Below are 24239 nucleotides of genomic sequence, written 5' to 3'. Positions count from 1 at the left end.
ATAAGCAACAGATGGGGGCAAGGGGCGGGGGGGGGGGGGGGAGGGAGGGAGACGACTATTATCTACATGATAAATTATCTCATCTTGTAGCAGTGTGGAATCGAGCCTAAACGGAATAACAAATTTACTTATGAATCTTTTGTTTAATTTTATACAACTTAATAAACTTTCACATCATTTTTACTTTCCATGACTCGTGCAATTTGTTGACTTATCAATGATCCCAAATAACGACTTGCTTAACTGGTGTCACCTCATATCAGCTACCAGAGACTGGTGGGGTTTCTTGGGAGGGGTTGGTTTAAGTCTCTTTGTGAGAAATGAAATAATCGATATAGCTTTAATATATCCATTTTACGGCTTTTCTAAAATTTATTTTAATCAGACAAATGTATTAGAAAATTCAATGATAGTTAATACTTAATCTTACACAGCAAGAAACGCAATGTTGTAATATTTCAAAACAATTTCACTGACATATTTTTCTTCAGAATAGTTGTTGATTTAATGAAAGTCAAAAGGCCTAAGATTGACCAATGGGAACACAGATAAAGCAAATTTGACTGACGCATTTGTTTCTAAGACCAGTAAAGTAAATCCTATCCATATATCAATTATTATAAACGAAGATATTATAAATGTCTGATCTAGGGAAAATCATGCAATGCAATCAAAGTCCAGAAACTTTCTTTCCTGTGTTCGTCTACAAATGCGTCTTGATCGCACTCTAAACATTGGTATTTAATAGCGATAACTCTACAGGAAGAATATCATATTCCGTCACTTCCTTGCCATCAGCCACAGCATGTTCAACAGATCCCTGAGTCGCGTCTGAGCAGATGGTCGAGAAACTAGGAACGGAAACGACCACTCCTAAATCTATTGACTGAGTATGTGTTTCGCTCGGTCGATCACGTGATGCTTTCCTCCGCACTACATGCTTGACTATTCGGAAGTCCTGGTAATTATGGGAATTCTGCATCCTTCCTTTTCTTTTCTGGCTATAGAGTGAATAGATGCGTGGTATGAATAGGCATGACAGTGTCACGTATGCGTTTAACAAAAGAGCCAGGGCTAAGATAGTCACCTTTGAGTCCGCCCGTGATGTTGTGAAATAAGTTGGTAAAAATGTGATCCAAATCAAAAGGGTTGTGTCCACGGAGAACGCGATGAAACGAGATTCGTTGTAATTATCTGGAAGTTTCCTAGTTTTGAAGGCGTAAAAAGCGCATACGATGACCAGTATTAAGTTGTAGCAAAGCGAAGAAATCAGGCCCTCAAGTGGGAGGTTACAGAAAAGTTCAACAAATTTCTCCGTCCGTACAGGCATCTGCTTCTTGATCTCGGGTGGTGTTATACTTGTCGAAATGATGACCGTAATTATCTGAAAAAAGAACCGTAAATAGGTTTAAACACTGAAGATAAACGTTTACTATATAACTTACAATGACATTATTTGAAGATAAAGAATTTTAAAATATGTTATATCATACAATTATTACGCGTATAATATTTTAAGAACTACTGTAATACGTGTCATGATTATTTGAGAATACAAATGCATTTATTAAAGAGATAGGTTCATTTTCCGTATCTCTTTTAAACGTTGTATCGTATCTGTCGTACTATTTAACTCTTGGTAATGTATTTGACTACATCCACTTAGTCATCATAATTGAAATGAGAAACGAGTATATAAAAAAGATAACCAAAATGTAAAGACTGGGTTGCACATTTCAACGGAAAATCTTAACCCAGAGGTTATTGTCCATAACTTAATGTTAGGCTACCATACGCATGATCATATCAAGTTCCATCAAAACAAACCGGCATTAAGCAGACCATAAGAACAAACGAATATCTTTAGCATATCATCACTGAAAATTCAGTCATACGATTAAACTGTTTTTATATTGACCATGCTATAAAACCTTGGTAACTTAATATATTAGCCAAATACTGATCAAATGTCCTCCAAAAGAAAAAAATATTCAAGACAGTCATTTAAACAAGACTGATAACATCTTTATTAAGAACATTAACACTTTATAATTTTTAGAAACAAGCAATGTTTGGATTCAAATGCGTACTAGAGTTCCATGAAATAAATCTAAAAGCGACAAGAAAAAGAGTCTTTATGCTCCATTCTAATTATTGTTCAGTTTCATATCCTTCGATTGATGCTGCATCTTTAAGATCTTTGTAATTTGAAAAAATAGGTTCTTAACGATTTTTTAAAAAGTTTTCTTCTATCTAATAATTTCTGATTTGTAGCATAAAAGGAGACAGTAAATGGTATAGATACACTGAAATGAATTTTCCACATTAATGGTTCATGCCGACTATGTAATATCGTGTAAAATATACAATACATTGGTAAACCTTCATTTATTTGACTTCCGATTACTCTTCGGTTTAGACCTGAACTAGATCTGTCCACAGGTTTCATACAACAGTAAGTACAATATATTGTTTGGACCTGAAAAGTGATCAACGGATAGAGTTAGAATCCATACTTGTTTTCAAAGAAGAGACCCATACCAATCCGTAATCTTTTTTTTTCTTCATAGAAGAGACCCATACCAAATTTGCATCGTTCATTTGCATGCATTTGCGTTATAAGCTTGAAGAGAAATAGTGTGTATTATTCCAAACCAAACAATCAATCTAAATAGTCAATATCATGACAATAGGCTTTAGTTATTCTCTCAGTTGTCTTAATAATCTCATAACACTGGTCAACAGTGAAATCATTACTGACTTGAAAAGGCCCTAATCTGTAGTATTTTGGTGTGCCGAACACGAATATAACCGTGAAAAATTTGTATTGGCTCTCGTTTTGAAGATATTCATATACCTCATTTTCTATGTTTCACTGTGTAAATTTCTCCAGTAGGACTGCAGCAACATCCGGAATAATGATGTAACATTGCATAATACCATCATGCTCACATCATCCACAGTTGATTGCATCATTTTCTGATGCAATGCAATACTAATGCCATGCGGCTGCTTTAGTAAGTTGACGTCAGCAGTGTACTATACATGTGTAGGCCTATTATACTAATGCCAGGCGGCTGCTGAAGCTGACGTAAGCAGTGTACTATATAAAGCCCAATCAGGTAGGTTCAGCATTTAAAATATTTTAGACGTTGTGCGAGACAGTTCAAGCTACTGTTACATAAAACTTATTATTTTATCCATTTACGTACAATAAAGAACAGTAATGCCTCGAAAGTGTGTTAATACCGCGGACAATTTTTGCTATATTTGTGGGGAAGTGACATTTGCCAACCAGAAGAAAAGTATCAATTCTCAAGTGAAGAAGGCATATCATCTTTACTTCGGATGCAAGGTTGGTGACCAAGACAAGCCTTGGGCTCCGCATATATGCTGTGCTACATGTACAACACAGCTTTCACAGTGGTTGAATTGCAAAAGGTCATCAATGCCGTTTGCAGTCCCAATGGTGTGGAGAGAGCCAAGCAACCACCTAAATGACTGTTACTTCTGCTTGGTTCCTCCTCTTTCCGGCGGAATAACGAAGCGAAAGAAGTCGAGAATAGTCTACCCAAACATTCCGTCTGCATTGAGACCAGTTCCACATGGTGAGGGACTTCCTATTCCAGAACCTCCAGCAGAATATTCTCTTGATTCATCTGACGAAGACAAAGGTGAGTCGACCTGTTCTTCTCCTGGTCCATCAGCATGCAGTGATCCAGATTTTCACTGTGGTGCATCATCAACCCCACACAGAATAACACAGGAAGAACTAAATGACCTGATTCGTGATTTGGACTTATCAAAGAACAAGGCAGAATTGCTAGGATCAAGACTCCAACAATGGAATCTTCTAGAAGAAGATGTCACAATTACTGCATATCGAAAGCGCCACCAGCAATTGGAGCCTTTCTTCAGAAAGGAAAGTAATCTGATATTCTGTTCCGATATTGAGGGCCTCATGAATGCTTTAAAAATCACTCATGACCCACAAGAATGGAGACTATTTGTGGACTCTTCGAAACTGAGTCTCAAGGCTGTGCTTTTGCACAATGGAAACATTCTTCCATCTATTCCAGTAGCGTATGCTGTCCACATGAAAGAGACATACGATAACTTAAGGCAGCTACTGAATTCCATTGAGTATAACAAGTACAGCTGGCACCTCTGTGGTGATTTGAAGGTAGTTGCCCTTTTAATGGGACTGCAGCAAGGATATACAAAATACATGTGTTTCTTATGCGAGTGGGATAGCCGAGCAAGGGAAATGCACTACATGAGGAAGGAATGGACTCACAGGCAGAATGTAGCCATTGGAGAGAAGAATATCCAACACCCAGCTCTGGTTGAGGCTCAGAAAATCTTGCTACCACCCCTTCACATCAAACTAGGTTTGATGAAGAACTTCGTGAAAGCCATTGACCGGACTTTGCCAGCATTCCGATACCTGCATGAAAAATTCCCTCGACTCAGCGAAGCAAAGCTTAAAGAGGGAGTTTTTGTGGGTTCTCAGATTCGAGAGCTTTTCAAAGATGACCGGTTCAACAACTTGCTGGAAGGTGACGCGAAACAAGCATGGAATGCTTTTCGCCTAGTTTCTACAAACTTCCTCGGAAATGTTAGGGCAGAAAACTATAAGGAACTAGTAGAAGACATGTTGATGAAGTATAAGAAACTTGGCTGCAATATGTCTCTAAAGATTCACTTCCTTCATTCCCATTTGGATTTCTTTCCTAGCAACTGTGGTATTGTTAGTGATGAACACGGCGAACGTTTTCATCAAGATATCGCAACAATGGAACAAAGATACCAGGGAAAATGGTCCACTACAATGCTGGCTGACTACTGCTGGACACTCCTCAGAGATGCTCCCGAACAGCTGTACAAGAGACAGGCGAAGAAATCTAAGATGTAGTCAATGACTTGATTTTTTATAGGTAGGCTATTACAGTTGACCTTTTACTATTGGAATGCATTTCGTTATGTAAACATTAATTTCTTGCAGATTACAAAAAAACTAGAGCCAATTTTGCAATTTGACTGTCATATTCGTGTTCAGCACATAAAAATTGATAAGAATTGACTAATTTTATTTCAGTAACATGACTTTTGTAAAAATTTGTTGTCCAGTGTAATTAGTCATTTCTCTTCATAATGATGTTCAGACAGTGTTAAAAGTCATGAACCTTTAATACATCAACAAAATGTCAAACTACAGCCACATATAATGATAAATACAATTACTAGCCAATAAAATATTAGTATTATGTTACCGTTGTCTTTCTGCTTAAGATCGTAGTTTGAACTGTTGCAGGAAGTTCCGTCAGTCATATATGATAGTGTCATGTTTCTAGTATATGCTATCAACTCTGTATTTGTTCATGCGCAACAATGGACGGTTATGTCTATAAAGTAACAGCAAAAACTCATCTTGTATGCATGTATATAGGTAGGTAGGTACATAGGTATGTATGCAGGTAGGTAGGTATTGTTTAGAAGAAGAAAAAGAAACACTAAGTTTAAAATTAGAGAAATATAAAGAAAATCATCTTCTGACTGAAGTCAGTGAGATGGATTAAAACTAAGTTGAGACATGGACAATATTTAAGAAGAAATATTAAAAGCCTAGAAATGTATGCTTTCGAAACGTGGCCGACACTAGAGAGTATCGTCTTTGTATTCACTGCTGAAAGTTTTAATTCGATGGTAAACAATCAGTGAATGCCTAAATTATTATTGACATTTAAAGTATCCGCAACATTAGAGCGATTATGGTCGGATATACTTTAATATTACGTGGAACATGAACGTCCGATAAGGCAACCTCATAAACAATTATTCGGAATATAAACATGTCATGGGTGTTGCAGAATAAAACACAAAAAGTGATTTAGGTTTGTTGTGCAATAAAACACAAACATTTATTAAGGTTTGCTTTGCAATAAAATATATGAAATAAAAAATAATATTGATGTAGTCGGTGAAGCAGTCATTGCGGAATGCCAGTACTAGTAGCATCTCACCATTGTGCTTGCTGTTTACCAGTACTTGTGTTATCTTATCATTGTGCATCCAAGTACATGTGATATCTCTTCATTGTGCTCGCGGTATGCTAGTACTTGTGCATTCTTGTCATTGTGCTTGCGGTATACCAGTACTTGTGTTATCTAGTCATTATGCGTGCAAGTACGTGTGCTATCTCATCACTGTGTTTGAAGTATGCTAGTACTTGTGTTATCAAGTCATTCTGCAAGGAAGCACTTGTGGTATCGCATCACTGTCCTTGCGATAAACCAGTACTTCTGTTTTCTCGCCATTGCATCACATTCTTAATGCGATGAAAACGTCAAGCTCATTATACTTAAGGTCATCTTACTTTCCTGTCATGCAGCAGTTGTATCTGTACGATGAGCATTGATTTAAAATGTTGAGTTTCACTTACGAGGTAAATCGCTGTCGTGGGTGCCTTGCATTGTTTATTTTTTTATATAAAAAGTTTATTTTATTTCTTTATATGCTATCATATTGGGATATTGTATGTTGGACTTAACCTTGTCCAAATCGAGTTTATTTTATAACTGACCCGAATTAGTGAATTTTTTAAAATGGAAACAACTAATACATAGCTAAACTAAAATATTCTCTATGTGGATGGGTTTAATATAGAGATCATTATTAACATAAGTAAACATGTTTCTTTGGGTGTCGGTCTAGGTTATTTAAATTCCCCTTCAATTTACCTGGCGTACCTGACATATTCCAGGTTCTATATAATAATTTTGGTAACAAATTTTCTAATTATAACTAACAATTTATTTTGTAAACAGTAAGTAGTTTGTAGAAAGTTATTTTCCGTTAGATAGTGGTTTTGTTTTAGAAAATGTTAATTGTGACCTGAGGTCAAGCAGAAGACTATATAATCTTGCAAGTTAAAGATTATTCATTCGTGATTAAATATCCAAACAGAATCAAGTTATTGTTGTGTACTGTACTTCAATTGGAATTATTCAAATTATTTCTTCTCTCGAAATACAAAAGTGCTCTGATAACATTCTTCAAAATATAGATTTGACTTTGTACTGAACATTCAGACAAGGATTTCTTCTTGGATCATATTATCGCAATGCAACAAAAGTATCGTTTTCACATCAACACTTTACGAGCCATCTCATGCATGTCAACACTTTCAGCGTTAAACTTGATTCGAATTTTCACTAAAGATTATTCAAAACATTAATTATCAGAACTTGAACCGTAAGTTATTTTTCATTTTCACATTTACATTCTAGGGAAATAAATTATTTGTTGTATTTTAGAAAGTTTTGTAGCTTTTCACACATTTCTATTACTTCTTTGGGCTCGCGTCCATAAGATTCAAATTTCTCTGAAATATTCCAGGAAATTTTGTTTTTGAAACTCTGATGCACATTGTTTTGAATTGTCAAAGTCTTATATATTATTTCCTATTATAGAAATCTATAGTGACACGAACAAGCTTCTACAATACATGTAATTTAAGATCTTTATTTCAAATTCAACTCCGGAACTGTTATACTCCTTGAAAAAGGATGAATTGATCCAGCTTGCCAAAAAATATAATCTTTCTGAGGCGAAGGCTTCTTTAACAAAGCAAGAAATAAAAAATATTTTGGTCCAATATTTGCTGGAACAGGACTTTTGGAGAAACATGCTTTGGATGTAATCAGTAAGCCCGTATCAGACTCTAACATAAACGTAAAGGAACTTAAAATACAAGATGTAATTAGAGTTTAGAAAGCTTGAGTTTAAGGAAGAGGAACAATAATTGTAAATAGTTAAAAAGCAAGAGAAAGACAAATGCACTTACATAAGGAAGGAAAAAGATTGCTTTTAGATATAGAGGAGAGAGAGATTGAGAGAGAGAGAGAGGGGGGAGAGTTAGAGGTGATTAAGCAATTGCAATGGCAGAGAGAAAGAGACAAAGAGAGAAAAGGCATTTAAATTTATATTACAAGAATTAGAGATGGCAAGTGAAAAGCACATATATATTTTAAAAACAAATTCAGGTTTTGATGTTAATAACAATATCAGGTTAGTACCCTCCTTTAAATAAATAGAAGTAGATAAATATTTTCTTCATTTTGAAAAACAAATTTGTTGAAAGTTTGAAATGGTCAAGGGAGCATTGGACTTATTGGAAAAGCTCGTGACATCTACACTTTCATGTCAGTACAGCAAAGTGCTGATTATGACCTGGTTACTTAATGTATATTGAAGGGTAACGAGTTGGTGTCAACAAAAGTTTAGGAATTATAGAAACGAAACTGGACAAACTCTTGTCGAAATTTGCATGAGACAAGGATTGGTGCTGCTTAGCCAAGAAAGTTTTTCAACATTGTTAGAATCTGAGACGACTTATATTAGTTGAAGAGCCCAAGAAATCTATCGATAGTGGCTTTATCACTTACCTTGATACTGCTGACGAATATTCCTTAGCTCATAAAGATTCTTTTGTCATTAAATCTCCACTCAGCAGTCTTCTGGTAAAATAAAACTTTCAACCACTGCCAAATTTCAAAGTGGTACAACCTTTAAAAATCGTGTTTCTGATAAGACAGATCAGAAGTCCCTATCTTTTCCTACGTTTAACTATCGCAAGAAGAAAGGGTACGTTGTTTGTGATTTCTGCAAATTGAAAAATAAGCAACAGAACCAAGACAGACCTATTCCACATGCTTTTATTTCTAAGAGGTCACTAGGTCATGTATTGAAAGGAATATATTAGTTTGGTCAGACAGACCCTAGTCTGATATTATTATGGAGAATTATGAACCATCATGTCTAACCGTTCTAGATCACTCATTGAAGCTTCTCCCTGTCATGTTATACCAATTAAAATTTTAAGAGACACAGGAGTTTCTCGGCGTCTTTTATTATCAGTATTTTTGCCTTTTTCTGAGAAGCCGTCTGAGAGTGTTCTGATTCAGGAAGTAGAGTGCTGCTTTGTTAATGTTCCTCTCCATTGTGTAAATTTGTTATCAGACAGCCTCAGGACCTGTGACAATCGGGAGAGTGTCGTCTTTACCCATCGAGGATATTCATTTATTATTTGTCAAATACCTAGTTGGAGATAAGGTTGTGGTTAATTCCCTTCTACCTGAGAAGCCTTGTTTGGATCAGAAAGTCGATCCTATTGAAACAAAAGTCCCTGATTTATAGCAATCGTGTGAAGTTAATATAGCTATGTTAAAGAACGCTTTTGAGAATGATGTCGATCAGTCAATTATTCATCTAACTGTCACATGTATTGGTCGGTCTTTTGTTGAAGACACATTTACTCCTCGTTTTGATCTTTTAACAGATCATTCTCTTTATTCTAATCAGGTTAACAAACAACAATCCCTTCTCGTCAAACAGAGAAAAGATCATGAGATCTCTTTTTTGTTTCAGAGGGCTGTTAGCGAAACTAAAGCCACAGAAGTACACGTCTGTTGTTATGTTAAAAATGGAATACGTATCAGAAAATGGAGATCAATTGAGGTATCGGCTGGTAAGAGTGGTCGGTGAGCTACCAAATAGTAGTGAGAAGGTCGTATAGACATTAAATCCTTAGTCTAGCCGATGCAACTCCTTTTGCTGGTCAGGTCTATAAAAGAATGTCAAATAACTTTTTTTGGCCAAACAATTAAAGTGATGTGTAAATACTGTAGATCCTGTCATACTTGTCAGATGGTAGGAGAACTAAATCAGAAGATACCTAAGGCTCATCTGCAACCTATTCGTGCATTTGATGAACCATTTAGCAGAATAATGGTAGGTAATGTCGGTCCCTTACCTAATACAAAGTCAGGCAACCTTTATTTGTTGACCATATTGTGTGCATCTGCAAGATTCTATGAAGAATTTCATTTGAGGAATATTTAAACTAAAACAGTACTAAAAGCTTTGATACAGTTTTACTCAATTTGTGCCATCCCAAATCTATCCAATCGGATCAAGGGTCAAATTGTATGTCTGGAATTTTTCAGCAAGTTATGCATCAAGTAGGCATTCAGCGATTCAAGTCTTCTGTTTATGACTTTGATAGCCAACGTATTTTAGAACGATTTTATCAAACATTTTGAAAAATATGATTCGATTATACTGATGTGGTACTGGAAAAGATTGGATGAAGGAGTTTACTGTTGTCTGCTGTCAGGAAATCAGTTAAAGAATGTTTAGGACTTACTCACTTTTAACTAGTTTCTGGACACACTGTCCTCGGACCATTTAATTTGTTAAAAGAGAATACTTCTTTCGAATGAAGATAGAGAAATTAATCTTCTCGATTATGCTCCCAATCTTAAGTACAAGTTGTCAAAAGTTTGTGAGGTTGCAAGAACTAATCTGTTTTCAACTCAGTCAAAAATGAATTTAGGGTATATTAAACATACAAATGAAAGAAGTTTTCAGCCTGCTGATAGAGTTCTGGCTCTCTTGCTAATTCCAAAAATTCATCTTCAGGCTCAGTACTATTGTCCTTACACAGCTGAAATGAAGGTAAGTGATTTAAATTAAATCATCAATACTCTCGTAAGGCGATTTTTTTATATACAAATATGCCATATAATTATGGTAAGTAGTGTGTTGATAGAGACAGCCAGGTTAATCATGCAATCAGTTTAGTTGTACCTGTCCCATACAATGAGGATTTAAGCGATGGATTGGAATTGGAATCTAGTGAATTTGGAGTAACCAATTTTCGGAATTCAGAAATTATGAATAATTAGGACCAGAAACATTCACATATGAAGCAACAAGAAAATAATGAACTCAAATATCTGTTGCTTGAATACGAGCACTTGATTTCAGATGTTCCTACAAGAATAAAATCTAACATGACGTTGAACTTTCACGTCTGCGAAACAGCATCCGTACAGGATAAAACCTTTCAAATAGGAATATTTGGGAAAAGAAAATTCAGTACTTGCTGGAGAATGATTTCATAAAGCAGAGTAAAAGAGACTGGAGTTTACCATGTAAACATGTACAGAAACGAGATAATATTTTCTGCATGTACACTGACTACAAATAATTGATGTACGTAGATGTAAAGACTGAAAACATTTTAAACTACATTCATGGCTATCTATTTGGAAAAAGAAGAACAAGAAGGGGAAGAAGAGGACGATGGTGGCAATGATGATGACGATGATGATAAAATAGATTAACAGCAACCAAAAAAGCTTAAAATCGAGGAGAAAGGGATCATGAAAAGAAATGTATACATTACAAATGGTACTTTAAACATGCACGGGACTGCTTTTCTGATCCTGATAAACCACAGCTGGATTCTTTGCGTATACTTCAATTAAATTAAATGTGTTATTTAAAAAAAATATATGACACGGATTTCAATCCGAATTATGTATGATTCGTGGAAGCAGGAAAGATATTTCGTGTTGTCTGTGCTTTATGGAAAACGGGTATTGTTATTTTCTTAAGAAAGCAGTAAACAACACATTAAGATCACGTGAATGTAATTATAGATAATTGCATTTGCATGGGAAAATGTGAACGAGTTTTGGGATAGAATACTGCACGACCTTGGGAGTGCAGTATATCCTTCCGACAAAACGAGTTCATATTTTCCCATACAAATGCAGTAACCTTTTTATTATATGCTCATTTTTTTATTCTACCTAAGGTTTAATTATATAAACAAAATACACTACAAGAAACAACGTAAATGAATGAATGCCGTATTCCACACTAAATACACAAGCGCAGATTTGTCATTACACAATGACATCATTATTAATGCGCACATAACTCCGCCCAGATAAATTTGTACTTGGTGCGCGCTTGACATAACTTTCGAAAGAAAATGGCGTGTCTAGTTATAATTGAAATTTGCAGTCATATTGTGAATGAATGTGCAGTGCAACAACTTTTCCATTTAATCTGGAATGAACATATTTGGGTATTTTGTTTCGATTCGACGAAAGTTTGTGATTTTGGACTGGATTCATCTGTGCAAATTATACATGAAATACATCGGATTGAAGTGGCCCGGGAGAAGCGTGTTTACATCTGCAAATGTGTTTCTGTTTCTGTCATTGAATGTTTGAAATCATAATGTGTGACAAATATGAAGTCTTTCAATTGCAATTATCGAAAAGACGCTATGGAATTTAATATGTATTTAATTTTGAGTGCAGTAAGGAGGATGCAATTGCACTTATCATCGAAATGAGAGCAGAGTTTCGAAATGTGTAATCCAGATTTAAAACCTATGACATGGCTCATGTAATTCGAATTTGCAGAATTACGAAAATACATTTTGAGGAAATTCAGGATGTAAAACTGTAAGTATATGTTATTTTGCCATTCTTATCACCAGCTAAAGAAGAGGGTATATGACTTGTCACTTGTATGTTGTTTGTAAAGACTTTATCTTCCGTCTGTTATATAATGTAGCTTGCCTAAATCCGAAACATTGTATCAACGCGGAATGTGCCAAAACAGCTGGGGTGTTTTGAAATCCACGAAACATGTTTTAGTTCATTCAGAAACAAATTTAAACAACCACAACGTAAAGAGCCTCTTACGCAAATGTACATGATTTGTGTACAAATCAAAAGTGGTGGCGTCTGCGTCCATTGTTTGTTTACAATAGAAAGTAGTTCCTTTATGCACGTAAATGCTATATGTGTATTGTCGCGCGAGTTCAGTATCGGGTAATATTGAACGATTCTGACAATGTAAAGTTAACAGGGGAAAGAATGAGCATATAATAATGAATATTACTGCGTTTACGTTAAGTAGAATTCTGTACCATGTCAAATTTTCAAGGAAACTGTCGGGTTTATTTATACACCTAACTAATTAAATAATTTTAGTCTTTTAACCTGTAAAAATTATATCTGCTGTGCATTTGTTTTAAATACTACTTCTGGTTATATAAATATAAGTTATTTCGCCAGTGTTCTTTGATCGAGACCGCAGTCATGGTCGTTTTACATTTTCCACAATAAAATAACAACATAGATCAAAATATTTTATTTTTCTATTTGATGTGTCAATACTGATTTAAACTGAGAATGAGAGAGATTTTTGCCGATGTAATGATGCATAAATCGTTTACTTGTGAAGCAGTTGGAAGCACGTTAGTTTTAGAAACAGCTAGCCATAATGTCCATTTCGTTTGGACAAATGTTAACAGTAAATTCCAGCTTCTTTCTTTCGTATTGACCGATAAACTTGTAACTTTTTAGATTAGTGACTAGTGGACTTGGAGATATTGTCATTTCAAACTGTCATCACATTCATATATTCGAACTAACCGAGGATACAAACAACGATCAAAAAGGAGGATGGCTGGGTAAACTTATTTAATGTATAGTTAACTGTAAACCGATTTCATATTCTTTTGGTTTGACTGTGTAGGAAAATGTCAAAATTGTTTTTGTTTTTTTACAACGAACTGTTCATTCTTTTTCCAATTTTGTTTACGATATACGTTTACTTTAATCTGATATAACATTTTTCACTTATTGAATAGATTGTATAGCCACTAAATATGTTTAAAAATTGTTTCGCGCAAAGTGGCAATAAACGACATAAACAAATGTTTCAACAAATGAAAAAATAAAAGTCAAAGGAAGAATACAGACTTTTCACAGCTAACCATTCTATACGCTGTTGGTGTATTATATAATATTCATTCTGTCCATTTTTGTAATTGATAATATAATCAATGTATCTGTTCTTGCTTTCTGTAACCAAGACCGTAGAAATCGTGATTTCTTCTTTCCTTTGTTGTAAGGTCTCGTTGATTTTACTACATTTCTTTTAAATACTGTGTGCTTTACATATGTGACATTACGTTAGCGTTTGCGGAAATATCCACCTGAAATTGTTTCTGGTTCACACGAGCTAGCTCATTACTCCGTGTCACTTTGAATTAAAATAAAAAAAGGTATTTGTTCTCACTGTTGCATTATTGCTCATATGATCTTGTAACATTACTCGCATTTATATAGTAAGCATCCAAACAAAAATATCTAACAGAATAACAGTTGAGCAAATTGTGGAAATATATTCTGCTTCCTTTGATGAAATGGTAATTTATCTTATACCATAGATCATTCCACAAGAAAGTCGTATCTGATCTTACATAGTAGATTATTCCACAAGAAAGTCGTATCTGATCTTACACCGTAGATCATTCCACAAGAGAGTTGTAGTATATATTGCGTCTCAGATCATTCTACAAGAAAACTGTATTTATCTTACGTCTCAGATCATTCTACAAGAAAACTGTAGTATATCTTACGTCTCAGATCATTCCACAAGAAAACTGTATTTATCTTACGTCTCATATCATTCTACAAGAAAACTGTAGTATATCTTACGTCTCAGATCATTCCACAAGAAAACTGTATTTATCTTACGTCTCAGATCATTCCACAAGAAAACTGTATTTATCTTACGTCTCAGATCATTCCACAAGAAAACTGTATTTATCTTACGTATCAGATCATTCCACAAGAAAACTGTAGTATATCTTACGTCTCAGATCATTCCACAAGAAAACTGTATTTATCTTACGTCTCAGATCATTCCACAAGAAAACTGTATTTATCTTACGTCTCAGATCATTCCACAAGAAAACTGTATTTATCTTACGTCTCAGATCATTCCACAAGAAAACTGTATTTATCTTACGTCTCAGATCATTCCACAAGAAAACTGTAGTATATCTTACGTCTCAGATCATTCCACAAAAAAACTGTATTTATCTTACGTCTCAGATCATTCCACAAGAAAACTGTATTTATCTTACGTCTCAAATCATTCCACAAGAAAACTGTAGTATATCTTACGTCTCAGATCAGTCTACAAGAAAGTAGTAGTATACTTACACCTTACATCACTCCACAAGAAAGTTGTAGTATCTGTTACACATTGGATCACGCCACAAGAAAGTTGTAGTTTATCTTAGACCTTACATCACTCCATAAGAAAGTTGTTGTATATCTTACACATTCGATCACTCCACAAGAAAGTCGTAATACGTCTTGCATCTTATATATCACTCCACGAAAAAGTTGTAGTATATTTTACAGCTAATATCACTCCACAATAACGTTGTAATATATCTTGCACCATAAATCCCTCCACAAGAAAGTTGAAGTCAGTTGTACATTTTAGATCACTCCACAAGAAATTTTCAGTATATTTTAGACCTTAGATCACTCCACAAAAAAGTTGTAGCATATCTTGCACCTTAGATCACTCCACAAGAACCTCTTTAATATACCATCCACCTTAGATAATTCCACAAGAAAGTTGTAGTATATCTTAAGCCATAGATCATTCCACATGAATGTAGTATATCTTACTCCTAAGATCATTTTGCAAGAAAATTGTAACATTTAGTATGTCTCATTTCACTCCACAAGAACGTTGTAGTATATCATACACCTTAATTTACTCCACAAGAAAGTTGTACGATATCATACGCCAAAGATCATTGCACATGAAAATGTTAGTTTATCATACACCACAGATAATTCTACATTAAAGATTATCTTACATGTCAGACCATTGCACAAAACACTGCAGCATTTCTTACATCTCAGATCATTCTACAAGGAAGTTATTTTCTCATTTTGATTTTATACACTTTATAAAACCATCTACGGCTAAGTTGAAATAAATTGTATTCAAATTGATTTCCCCAAACCTGAAATAAACACTATTTGTTGGTATATATTTACATGCACACCATATCCGCTTGAACAAAGCTTAACAATTACAGCCACTTTCAATATAACACAGAACATTTAACGATGACGTGCGTTATGTTCTGGAAGTTAGAATGGTTTCGTTTCATTTTTTGTTGTGATGCAAACTTGTTTTGATTTTATCTTGTAAACATGCAGATAGCATACTACATAAAACATAGGAGCAATATGCGGATTTCACTTTTACTCTCTACAAAAAGCAATTGAACAAATAAAAGGTGAAGAGACGAGAACACTTATAATAAGTGAGTTTGTCAATATATTTTACAATTATTCAGGAGGTAGTCTGTTTCATGAGCAATATAATAACGTGTACATGAAATTATTTTGTGCCAATCAGTTTATATTGGTTGCGTGAGAACTATTTCAAAGATGTGAAAAATATTTTTCGTATGCGTCTATGTGTGCATACACATGGGCATGTATCTACATGTGTAATGCTGCTTGTCTGTCTGTCTGGATGCATTAATTTCTTTTGCATAACTGTCGATATCATGTCTAATATCTCTAATACTTTTGTTTTAGTTATTACCATTAGAGTACATTTTAGGAAGATCGGTTGGATTACACTCTTACATTTTGTTCTTGCAATTTCAACTCACCTCTTTGGGAATATAAGCTGTATCTGTCATGTGAGCAGATATGAATAATATGTGCGGTTTCTTTCAGTAATGTTAATCAGTTCCATTTATACATTAATGCCGTTATCAGTTTACTGGAAATTTTACCATGCTATCTAACAGCCAATATTCAAGTAGTTTACATTATGCGTAGTATTGTCCCCTTGTGTCATATATCTACTGTTTGCTTGGTATCAGTTTGTTGTAGTGTTTCTTGATTGTTCTTCAAACCTGTCCTTCTGGTGTCGATTTTTCATTCAAACTGATTACATGAAATGCACCACAAAGAGATATGTTGATATAAAGTGTGCCATCAACAGAGAAATTTGAATCGACATCGATTAAACTGAGTGGCACGAGATGCCATTAAAAACGGAATTCGATCAAACGCTATTTAGAGGATGACTAGTCTCAGTAACAGTTATTCCGCATTTGATCTGGTGTAATCCCTATTTAGTAATAAGGATATGGGTTTATATAAAATCTTGCTGTGGTTACCAAAATAGACGGTGATATAACAACAACAGCAACAAGAACAATAACAATCACAGCAAAAATATCAGAAACATAATAATAACATCACAGCATGCTGCTGAAATGATGGAAACGACGATGATAAAATAATAATGGTGGCAAAAGAGATAAGCAACAACAACGGTAAGCTGAATATGAAGATCAAAATGAAAAGAAAAGACATATAGGTTATGCACACTGTATTCACCAATCGGTTTCAAACTAATTACCTCTGCTTGTCTCCGTGACATAGCAATATTTATTTCATTCAACAGTGTACTCTAATTTACGTAATATTAGTTTCAACCTTACTACTCTTGTTTATCTCCACGGCATAATAGGATTTAGTTCATACAAGAGTGTACTCTATGGTTCATAAATGTACTGTGTCAAGCCAACATTAAATTTGACCATAGAAATACACAGTGAAAAACTAAAGTAAATAACATTTTACGAATTGCTTTTATACCTGCCTTTAATGTTCAGATAGGAATCTGTTTATTGTAGACTATGCATTTGGCTGACCGACTGAAGTGCTAAATGATTTTGTAGGCATGCAAAACGGTTCAGCTTTTCTACACCAAACATCTGGAATTACATACTTTAACAAGATTAGTAAAATACATATATTAAAACGAACCTTAACATTTTTACATCAAGTTCAGAACTTAACCTGCCGGGACAAGTCAGGTCAAATGCGACTAAGGCCGCAAGTAGATGGAATAAAAAATACAGAGCGAACATAACTTGTCTAAAACTGAATAAAAATCTGGGTTTTATTAACCATACCCTACCACCCCAGCTACGCCCACCATTCTATTCACCCATTTTTGTTTGGTATTTAAATAGTCCTTATCATTACATTGGATACTGTGAATTCTTTACTTCTAAATTTTGAATTGAAATACCGATATTTCTCTTGTATATCATACTCGTTTGAGCCTATCCTCAAAATGATTTATGTTGTTAATAGCAAGTTGAAGATTTGTTTCAAGTTTATGAAAATATATTATTTACTTAATATTTTATATTGATAAATTTGAAACGAAGTATTTTCGACAAATGTTACCCTATAAAGAATACTGACTCGGTTTAGTTTATACCATCGCCACAACATTACTTCCTGACATGAGCGCCTTACTGACTTTGTGAATTAAGTTTTCCCATCATTTTCTGTTCTAAGCCGATCCTTAATCTGTCAAGAAATAGTCACTCTGATGACACGATAATCGTATCGCAAGGGAATTTGGCAGATGTGGGTTATACTCCCTGCTGGGAAGCATAAAGCAGCATAAAATCAATCGGGTCATTTGAGAGATATAACAATAACGACTCAGTCATTCAATACACTCGCCTAATTATTATTGATCCTCAATGCGTAGATCAGTAACTTTAAAATTAGAATGCCGTCTAAACTTAGGAGCTGCACAATGGTGGTTAAGACTAACTCATCAACTTAATAGTATGCGAGTGAAATTTAAATCTGCGCACCACTTTGTCATAATAAGGCATCATCATGCTACAGAACACTTATAACATTTTAAAATATCAAAATAAAATAGATAAACGTAATCCACTCGTGTTCGTTATAATTTACCTTTTAAATTTAGGAAGAAAAAGGAGCCATGCAGAAGCAAAAATCATTCACGAGATGCCCGTCTGAAGTAAGACCAAGCTAATTCAACTAAATTCACTCACTTATTTCGACTGCAAGAACAAACATAAAGACCTAATAATGTATCCTACCTTAAAAATTTAACGCATGTTTTTTATGTTTTCTAATTTCATTGTGTTTGTTTTCTGTAATAATATCATTATATATGTTTTTTATGTTATAGGTGTAGTCTAATGTTGAAAAGCGCTTAGAGCCTCTAAAGATTAGGCGCTATACAAAGTCCTCAATATTATTATTATTATTATTATTATTATTCAGCTCTGTGAATAAGAAATCGTTATTACAAACCTCTCCATGCATATATATGAATATTTTTATAACAGTGATTACCAGTGGTGATTATCAGGAGAAAGCCATTTCTTTACAGTTTTCACCCTGGACAAAAATGGGAAACTCCAGGGAGAAAGTAGATTATGATAAATAGTGAAAATGTAACTGCCACCGAGTGAAATGCAAAGAAGTTAGAACCTTTTAAAATTGCACTTACACCGATAATTTGGACCAAGTGTGGCATGATCACTGACCCACAACGCTTCATTATTGGACAAGCTGAGCACCAGAGACGATGCAACCTAATACGTTACACATTAACTTGACTTGACAATGACCAGTGGTCAGTTGGGTATTTTATGCAAACAACACCTAAGATGTAGTGGTACATCGGAGTTTGGGGAATTGCCAGTTCATATATGAAACCTAAAACCATATTTTTATGCCATACTTGTATATTCTGGTTAAATAGTATGTTGCACAAACGAACACTTAGGGCGTACAATGATATTCAAAAAGCAACAATTGTAAACTCCTGCCCCTTAGACTTCCTTTTTTAAAAGAACGTTGTTAATAAAGTGCGCAAGTATTTCGCAATATGAGAAATGGGCCAAACAGGGAAATTTGTATAAACTGTTGAATCAAACTGTGTTACTACTAATTATAAACTACATGGAAGACGGGCAATTTATCGGTATTGAATTCAGGAGAAAATAGAGATTGAGTAAAGGTCCAGAGTATTGCATTTTGCTTGGTATAACTCAAACGTTTTTTAAAAGCATCATCATCATCACCCCTTTTCATCTTCCTCCTCTTTATCCTCATCATTATCTTCGTCCTCCTTCTCATCATTATTATGCTGATCATCATTCGCTATGTACATCATAAAACATTTATACAATCATGATCTCTTGTGGTGATAACTAAATGTCTTGATCTTTTTCAGTGATGTGTCATTTCGACAACAGTAATCTATTGACATATGATTGAAATATTTCACCCAAATCTGGTTTACAGTTACTAATGTTTGAGATTAAATATGGTGCTTCCTTTAGAAGAAATATTACAGCTTATTAATTTTAATGAATCACAGGAAAGTGGCATTTACTGTTATAACAGAAGCAGATGTACTATAAATGGCTCTAATACCCGCAATCGGCAACCAGTTCTTATTTGGATTCGAGTAATGGGTATTGTCCTGTCAAGAAATTCAGATATGTATGTATGTATGTATGTGTGTATGTATGTATGTATGTATGTATGTATGTATGTATGTATGTATGTATGATTCCTTGTTAATTTAGAATATGTATGTACAGTGCTTCATGCCCAGCCCAGGAAATACTCCCCTCCCCCCACAACTGTCGGTGTCCCCCCAAATGCAACAATTCCCGTATCCTGAATATTATAAGAGGAACGAAGTCCATAATAATATCCTCTGTGTAGTTGATTGAAATGTATTATATATATATATATATATATATATATATATATATATATATATATATATATATATATATATATATATATATATATATATATATATATATAATTATATGCACAGGGATTGATATCATACTTAGAAATATATTGATTAATAATCCTAGGACTAACTTGTTTCATCTAAATCTAACTAAATACGGCACTTTTGCCTAATAATCTCCCCTCTTCGAGTGAATAATTTTGAGTTAAAGAAGAGTCTCATTTATTTTGTAATTACACAGGAATTCTTTTGTCTTAATGAGATGTATCTTATAAAAATGATTTTGCAGTTATCCCCAACCTATATTTTTATGTAGTGGAGATTCTTCCATGCAGTTCTAATAGTATTTTCCAAGTTTCCGGTATGGCATCAAGCACTCTATTTGTTGAATTCATGCAATATGTCATATTTCCAAATTATATCTTGATAAGAAATACAGATTGTTTTCTTCACGAGCTTGTAATATTATTTATTTTATTTTATTTATTTTACAATATCTTCAAGGGTTGTAATTGTCTTAATCTGACCATGGAAAAACCAGACCTGTCCAATAGACCTTCTTTCTATAAGAAATAAAAAATGTGTTTCTTCCAGACTCTTCATGAATGTCTTTAAAATAAAATTTCCTTGATCAGTGACTGAGTGGATCAATTAAACTTCCATCCAAGTGATCTAAGTTCATGACAAAAATGATGAAATGCGCAGCACCTCCTGACAAAGATCTTTATAGTTACTGTCTAGAATTTGTCTATTAATGTGACTTGGTTTTTTTCACTAGAAGCAGGGCCGGCGCTACCATATAGGCAAACTAGGCAGCCGATTAGGGCGCTGATTTCAGGGGGCGCATTCTTATTTTTTTTTATTGTTTATAAATTTTGAAATTGGTTATTTCCGGGGGGGAGGGGGCGCCAGAATCTAACCTTGCCTAGGGCGCCAGATAGTCTGGCCGGGTGTGGCTCCGGCCCTGACTAGAAGGGAAATTAAGAAGCATTCTTTAAAAAGTTTGCATGTTTTACATTGGAGGGTCAGGTAGTACCATGAAATACTGAACAACCATAGCAAGAGATAATGATGGTGTTACTGTCATGTTCTACCATTTGAACAGTTAACTTGAAATTGTGTAATTTATTCAGTTTTCTCATTAATATTTCCTACAGTAGTGGTACTTTGGCTCCAATACAATGTAATTCGAAGAGGCTACAAATGCCCACGATTCCATGTGACAGTATTTGCTGTTTTTTCTTCACCATGACCTCTTTTGGCATCAAGCTATATGACATGGGGTTTGTCAATGTTCACCCTCAAACCAAAGAGGCAAGAGAAGTTATCCAGAATATTTAGAGCATTGTTGAGGGAGGCGTCACCATCAGCAAGCAGAGAGTTGAATCATCAGCATATTGACTTAACGTGTACTCAGAACTGTTAATATTTATGGCATTTCTATCTGGGGTTTTTATATTTATTTTGAGAAGCAGTTAAAAATACTAGATTTTTAAAAAATTAATAGCCCGTAAGCAACTTGCAAACCGGGAACAAAGAAAGAAAATAATGATTATTTTATTCGCCAAGACACACAAACCCAAAATCTTCAACTAAGAGGAGTTCAAACGATTAAGTATACGCACATTCATTATTATTGTTATTATTAATATTATTATTATTATCTCAACAATATGTTAGGATAACATTTACAAACGGAAAGCTTCATACTCGTTTAGGATCGGCGTAAACGTGCCATTCGATGCATAGGATGTTTTCTTACTTCGAGGCTTTAGTTTTGTTACGAGTCAATGCTCTTAAAATAAGTTACAGAAAAGAGTAAAGACAACAAGCTTTGTAAAATTAAACAAATAATTTATTTCCTTGTGAAAAGTGAGGAAAAAAGAACTTACGGTCTTTCAAATCAAATCCAAATTATCATCCAAGAATCACAGGCACGAGTCATAGTAATAAAAAGTCCTGAATAAAACTCAGTTCAAGTCCCGAAGAGGTTCAAAATTAAAGGCGATGACGTGTCTGTTATTGTCAGCAAAGTGCTGATGTGTCAAATGTCCCTTGTTAAATCACAGAAATATTATTACATGTTTGAATTTAGTATAAATTCCAAAGAATGTCTTTATCCAAGAATTTTGTCAGAGCGCTTTTGTATATCCGGAGAAAATAATCACTTGAATTCAATAATTTGAAGAAAATAAAATTCAGCCCAAACTGAACACAACATAATACAACTTAAAGTGCTAGATGTTAAAGCACAACTGGTAAAGTCTTCACAGTCATAAGATAATATAATTCTCTGCTTGACCTCAGATCACATTAGCGGTTTCTAAAAACAACCATTACCTAATGGAAAATAACCTCCTAGAATGGTCTAATGAACCTTGTTTACTTACAACACAATAACCTATACAATTCACGTGGGAATCTCTAAAACCCTGACTCTGATCAACATATTTACCACTTCTTGTTTACCTGAATAATAATTGGTTAATAAGCTCAAACACATAAAGTATAATGAAGCCATTTTAGTTGTTTGCATAAATGAAATATAAAAAAATAACGTCAATCAGGTCAAGCAGAAATGAACTCAATTTTGGACAAGGTCAAGTGCAGCAAACAATGTTACATTACAATGACATGTAATGAAACAATTTTTTTTACAACTAACAGATAAAGAATTAAATTAAATATACATAAGATCTTACAGTTCAATCAAACTATCAAGACATATCGATCATTTCGCAAGTTAATTTTAGTCCTTTCCGTTATTTTAGCATATAATTAAAAAAGCAGTAACTTGAAAGATGTCGTATTTGTTCGTTTAGATGTCGTGTTAATTGTTGTATTATGTGTTACTTTTCTGATATTTGGACTTGGACAAATAGTCCCGAAATATCTTCAGGGTCAGAATGATACAACAATATGCAACTTAGTTTAAATGTTCATTTTTTGCAATTATTTTGTTTCAGTTCTTTCTTTCTCTTTTCCATCGTAGTATTGTACAATTGATTTCTTCGTAATAACCAACATATAATGCATAGCATTGCCCCTTGTTATATTTATATTGCAAAGATATGCGTGGTGATGTTTGCATGAAGTGCTTCTCTGTTTACGACCTTACTTCGATTTGTTTAAACACCATAAAAGCAACAAAACGAAAAGCAAACATTGTGCATGCACAAAAGAGGTGTATTGATTCCGCTCCCTTCAGATGATAATAATTGGTGACAAACGTGAATTATAATTTCCACTAACACTCGTACAAATGTCATTAAACAAGTGTTTTTCGTGGTAGTCTCTACAAATATTCCTGTTTTCTTGTCCTGACTAACTCTTAGCCTGTGATAATATAGGATTTCCGATGATAAATAATCCTAATAGTTGGTGTCTATTTTGTGTTAATTTTGGATAAGGAGAAAATTATATCTAGGAAACTGAATAAGTAGCATATATCTATAAGGTCATAACAGCAACAAATATATAGTTTAGATTTTTGTAAATAAATAAGTCAGATTTTGTTACAGTCATATCATCCATTCCGTAGAAATAGAGGACATTCTGTTATTGCAGTTTAATGCAGGAGAACACCGAAGTATATATTTTTGTTATAATAAAGAAAAAAAGACACAATATTGTCTGAAACATTCGTGTTCTATCGCTCTATGTGTTTTAACAGGTTTAATACATATTCACAAATGCAGCTTATCTAACACACACGCAGGGTGTTCTAAAATTCACGTAAAATGTAGTCTTAAACTTTTCAGGTGCCAACCGTGGGTATGGGGTGGTATAACAGCACTACTCGTCCTCGTTGCATGTCGTAGAAGGCGACTGAGTGGATTCTACCCATTTGCCGTGGGGTGTGTGTTTTGGGGGAAGCGGATCCTAGTAGTTTATGACAGGCAGACATT

At 34.2% G+C, this 24239-nt stretch overlaps 1 protein-coding gene across 1 annotated transcript in view; it reads right to left on the bottom strand.

Moving 5' to 3' along the window:
- Window positions 1-381: 381 nt before the first annotated feature.
- LOC149782787 (metabotropic glutamate receptor 3-like) overlaps window positions 382-24239 on the bottom strand; it is a 59128-nt gene continuing 35270 nt past the window's right edge. The window contains exon 2 of the mRNA XM_089935176.1: window positions 382-1384. Coding sequence (XP_089791302.1) covers window positions 728-1384 — 657 coding nt within the window. The 3' untranslated portion in view covers window positions 382-727. The remainder of the gene's footprint in view (window positions 1385-24239) is intronic.

Source organism: Sinohyriopsis cumingii, chromosome 15, assembly GCF_028554795.1.
Source record: "Sinohyriopsis cumingii isolate HCF-2022 chromosome 15, ASM2855479v2, whole genome shotgun sequence".
In the NCBI taxonomy this organism is placed as follows: domain Eukaryota; kingdom Metazoa; phylum Mollusca; class Bivalvia; order Unionida; family Unionidae; genus Sinohyriopsis; species Sinohyriopsis cumingii.
Note: the sequence above shows the minus strand (reverse complement) of the source record. Positions and strands in the feature narration are given on the sequence as shown.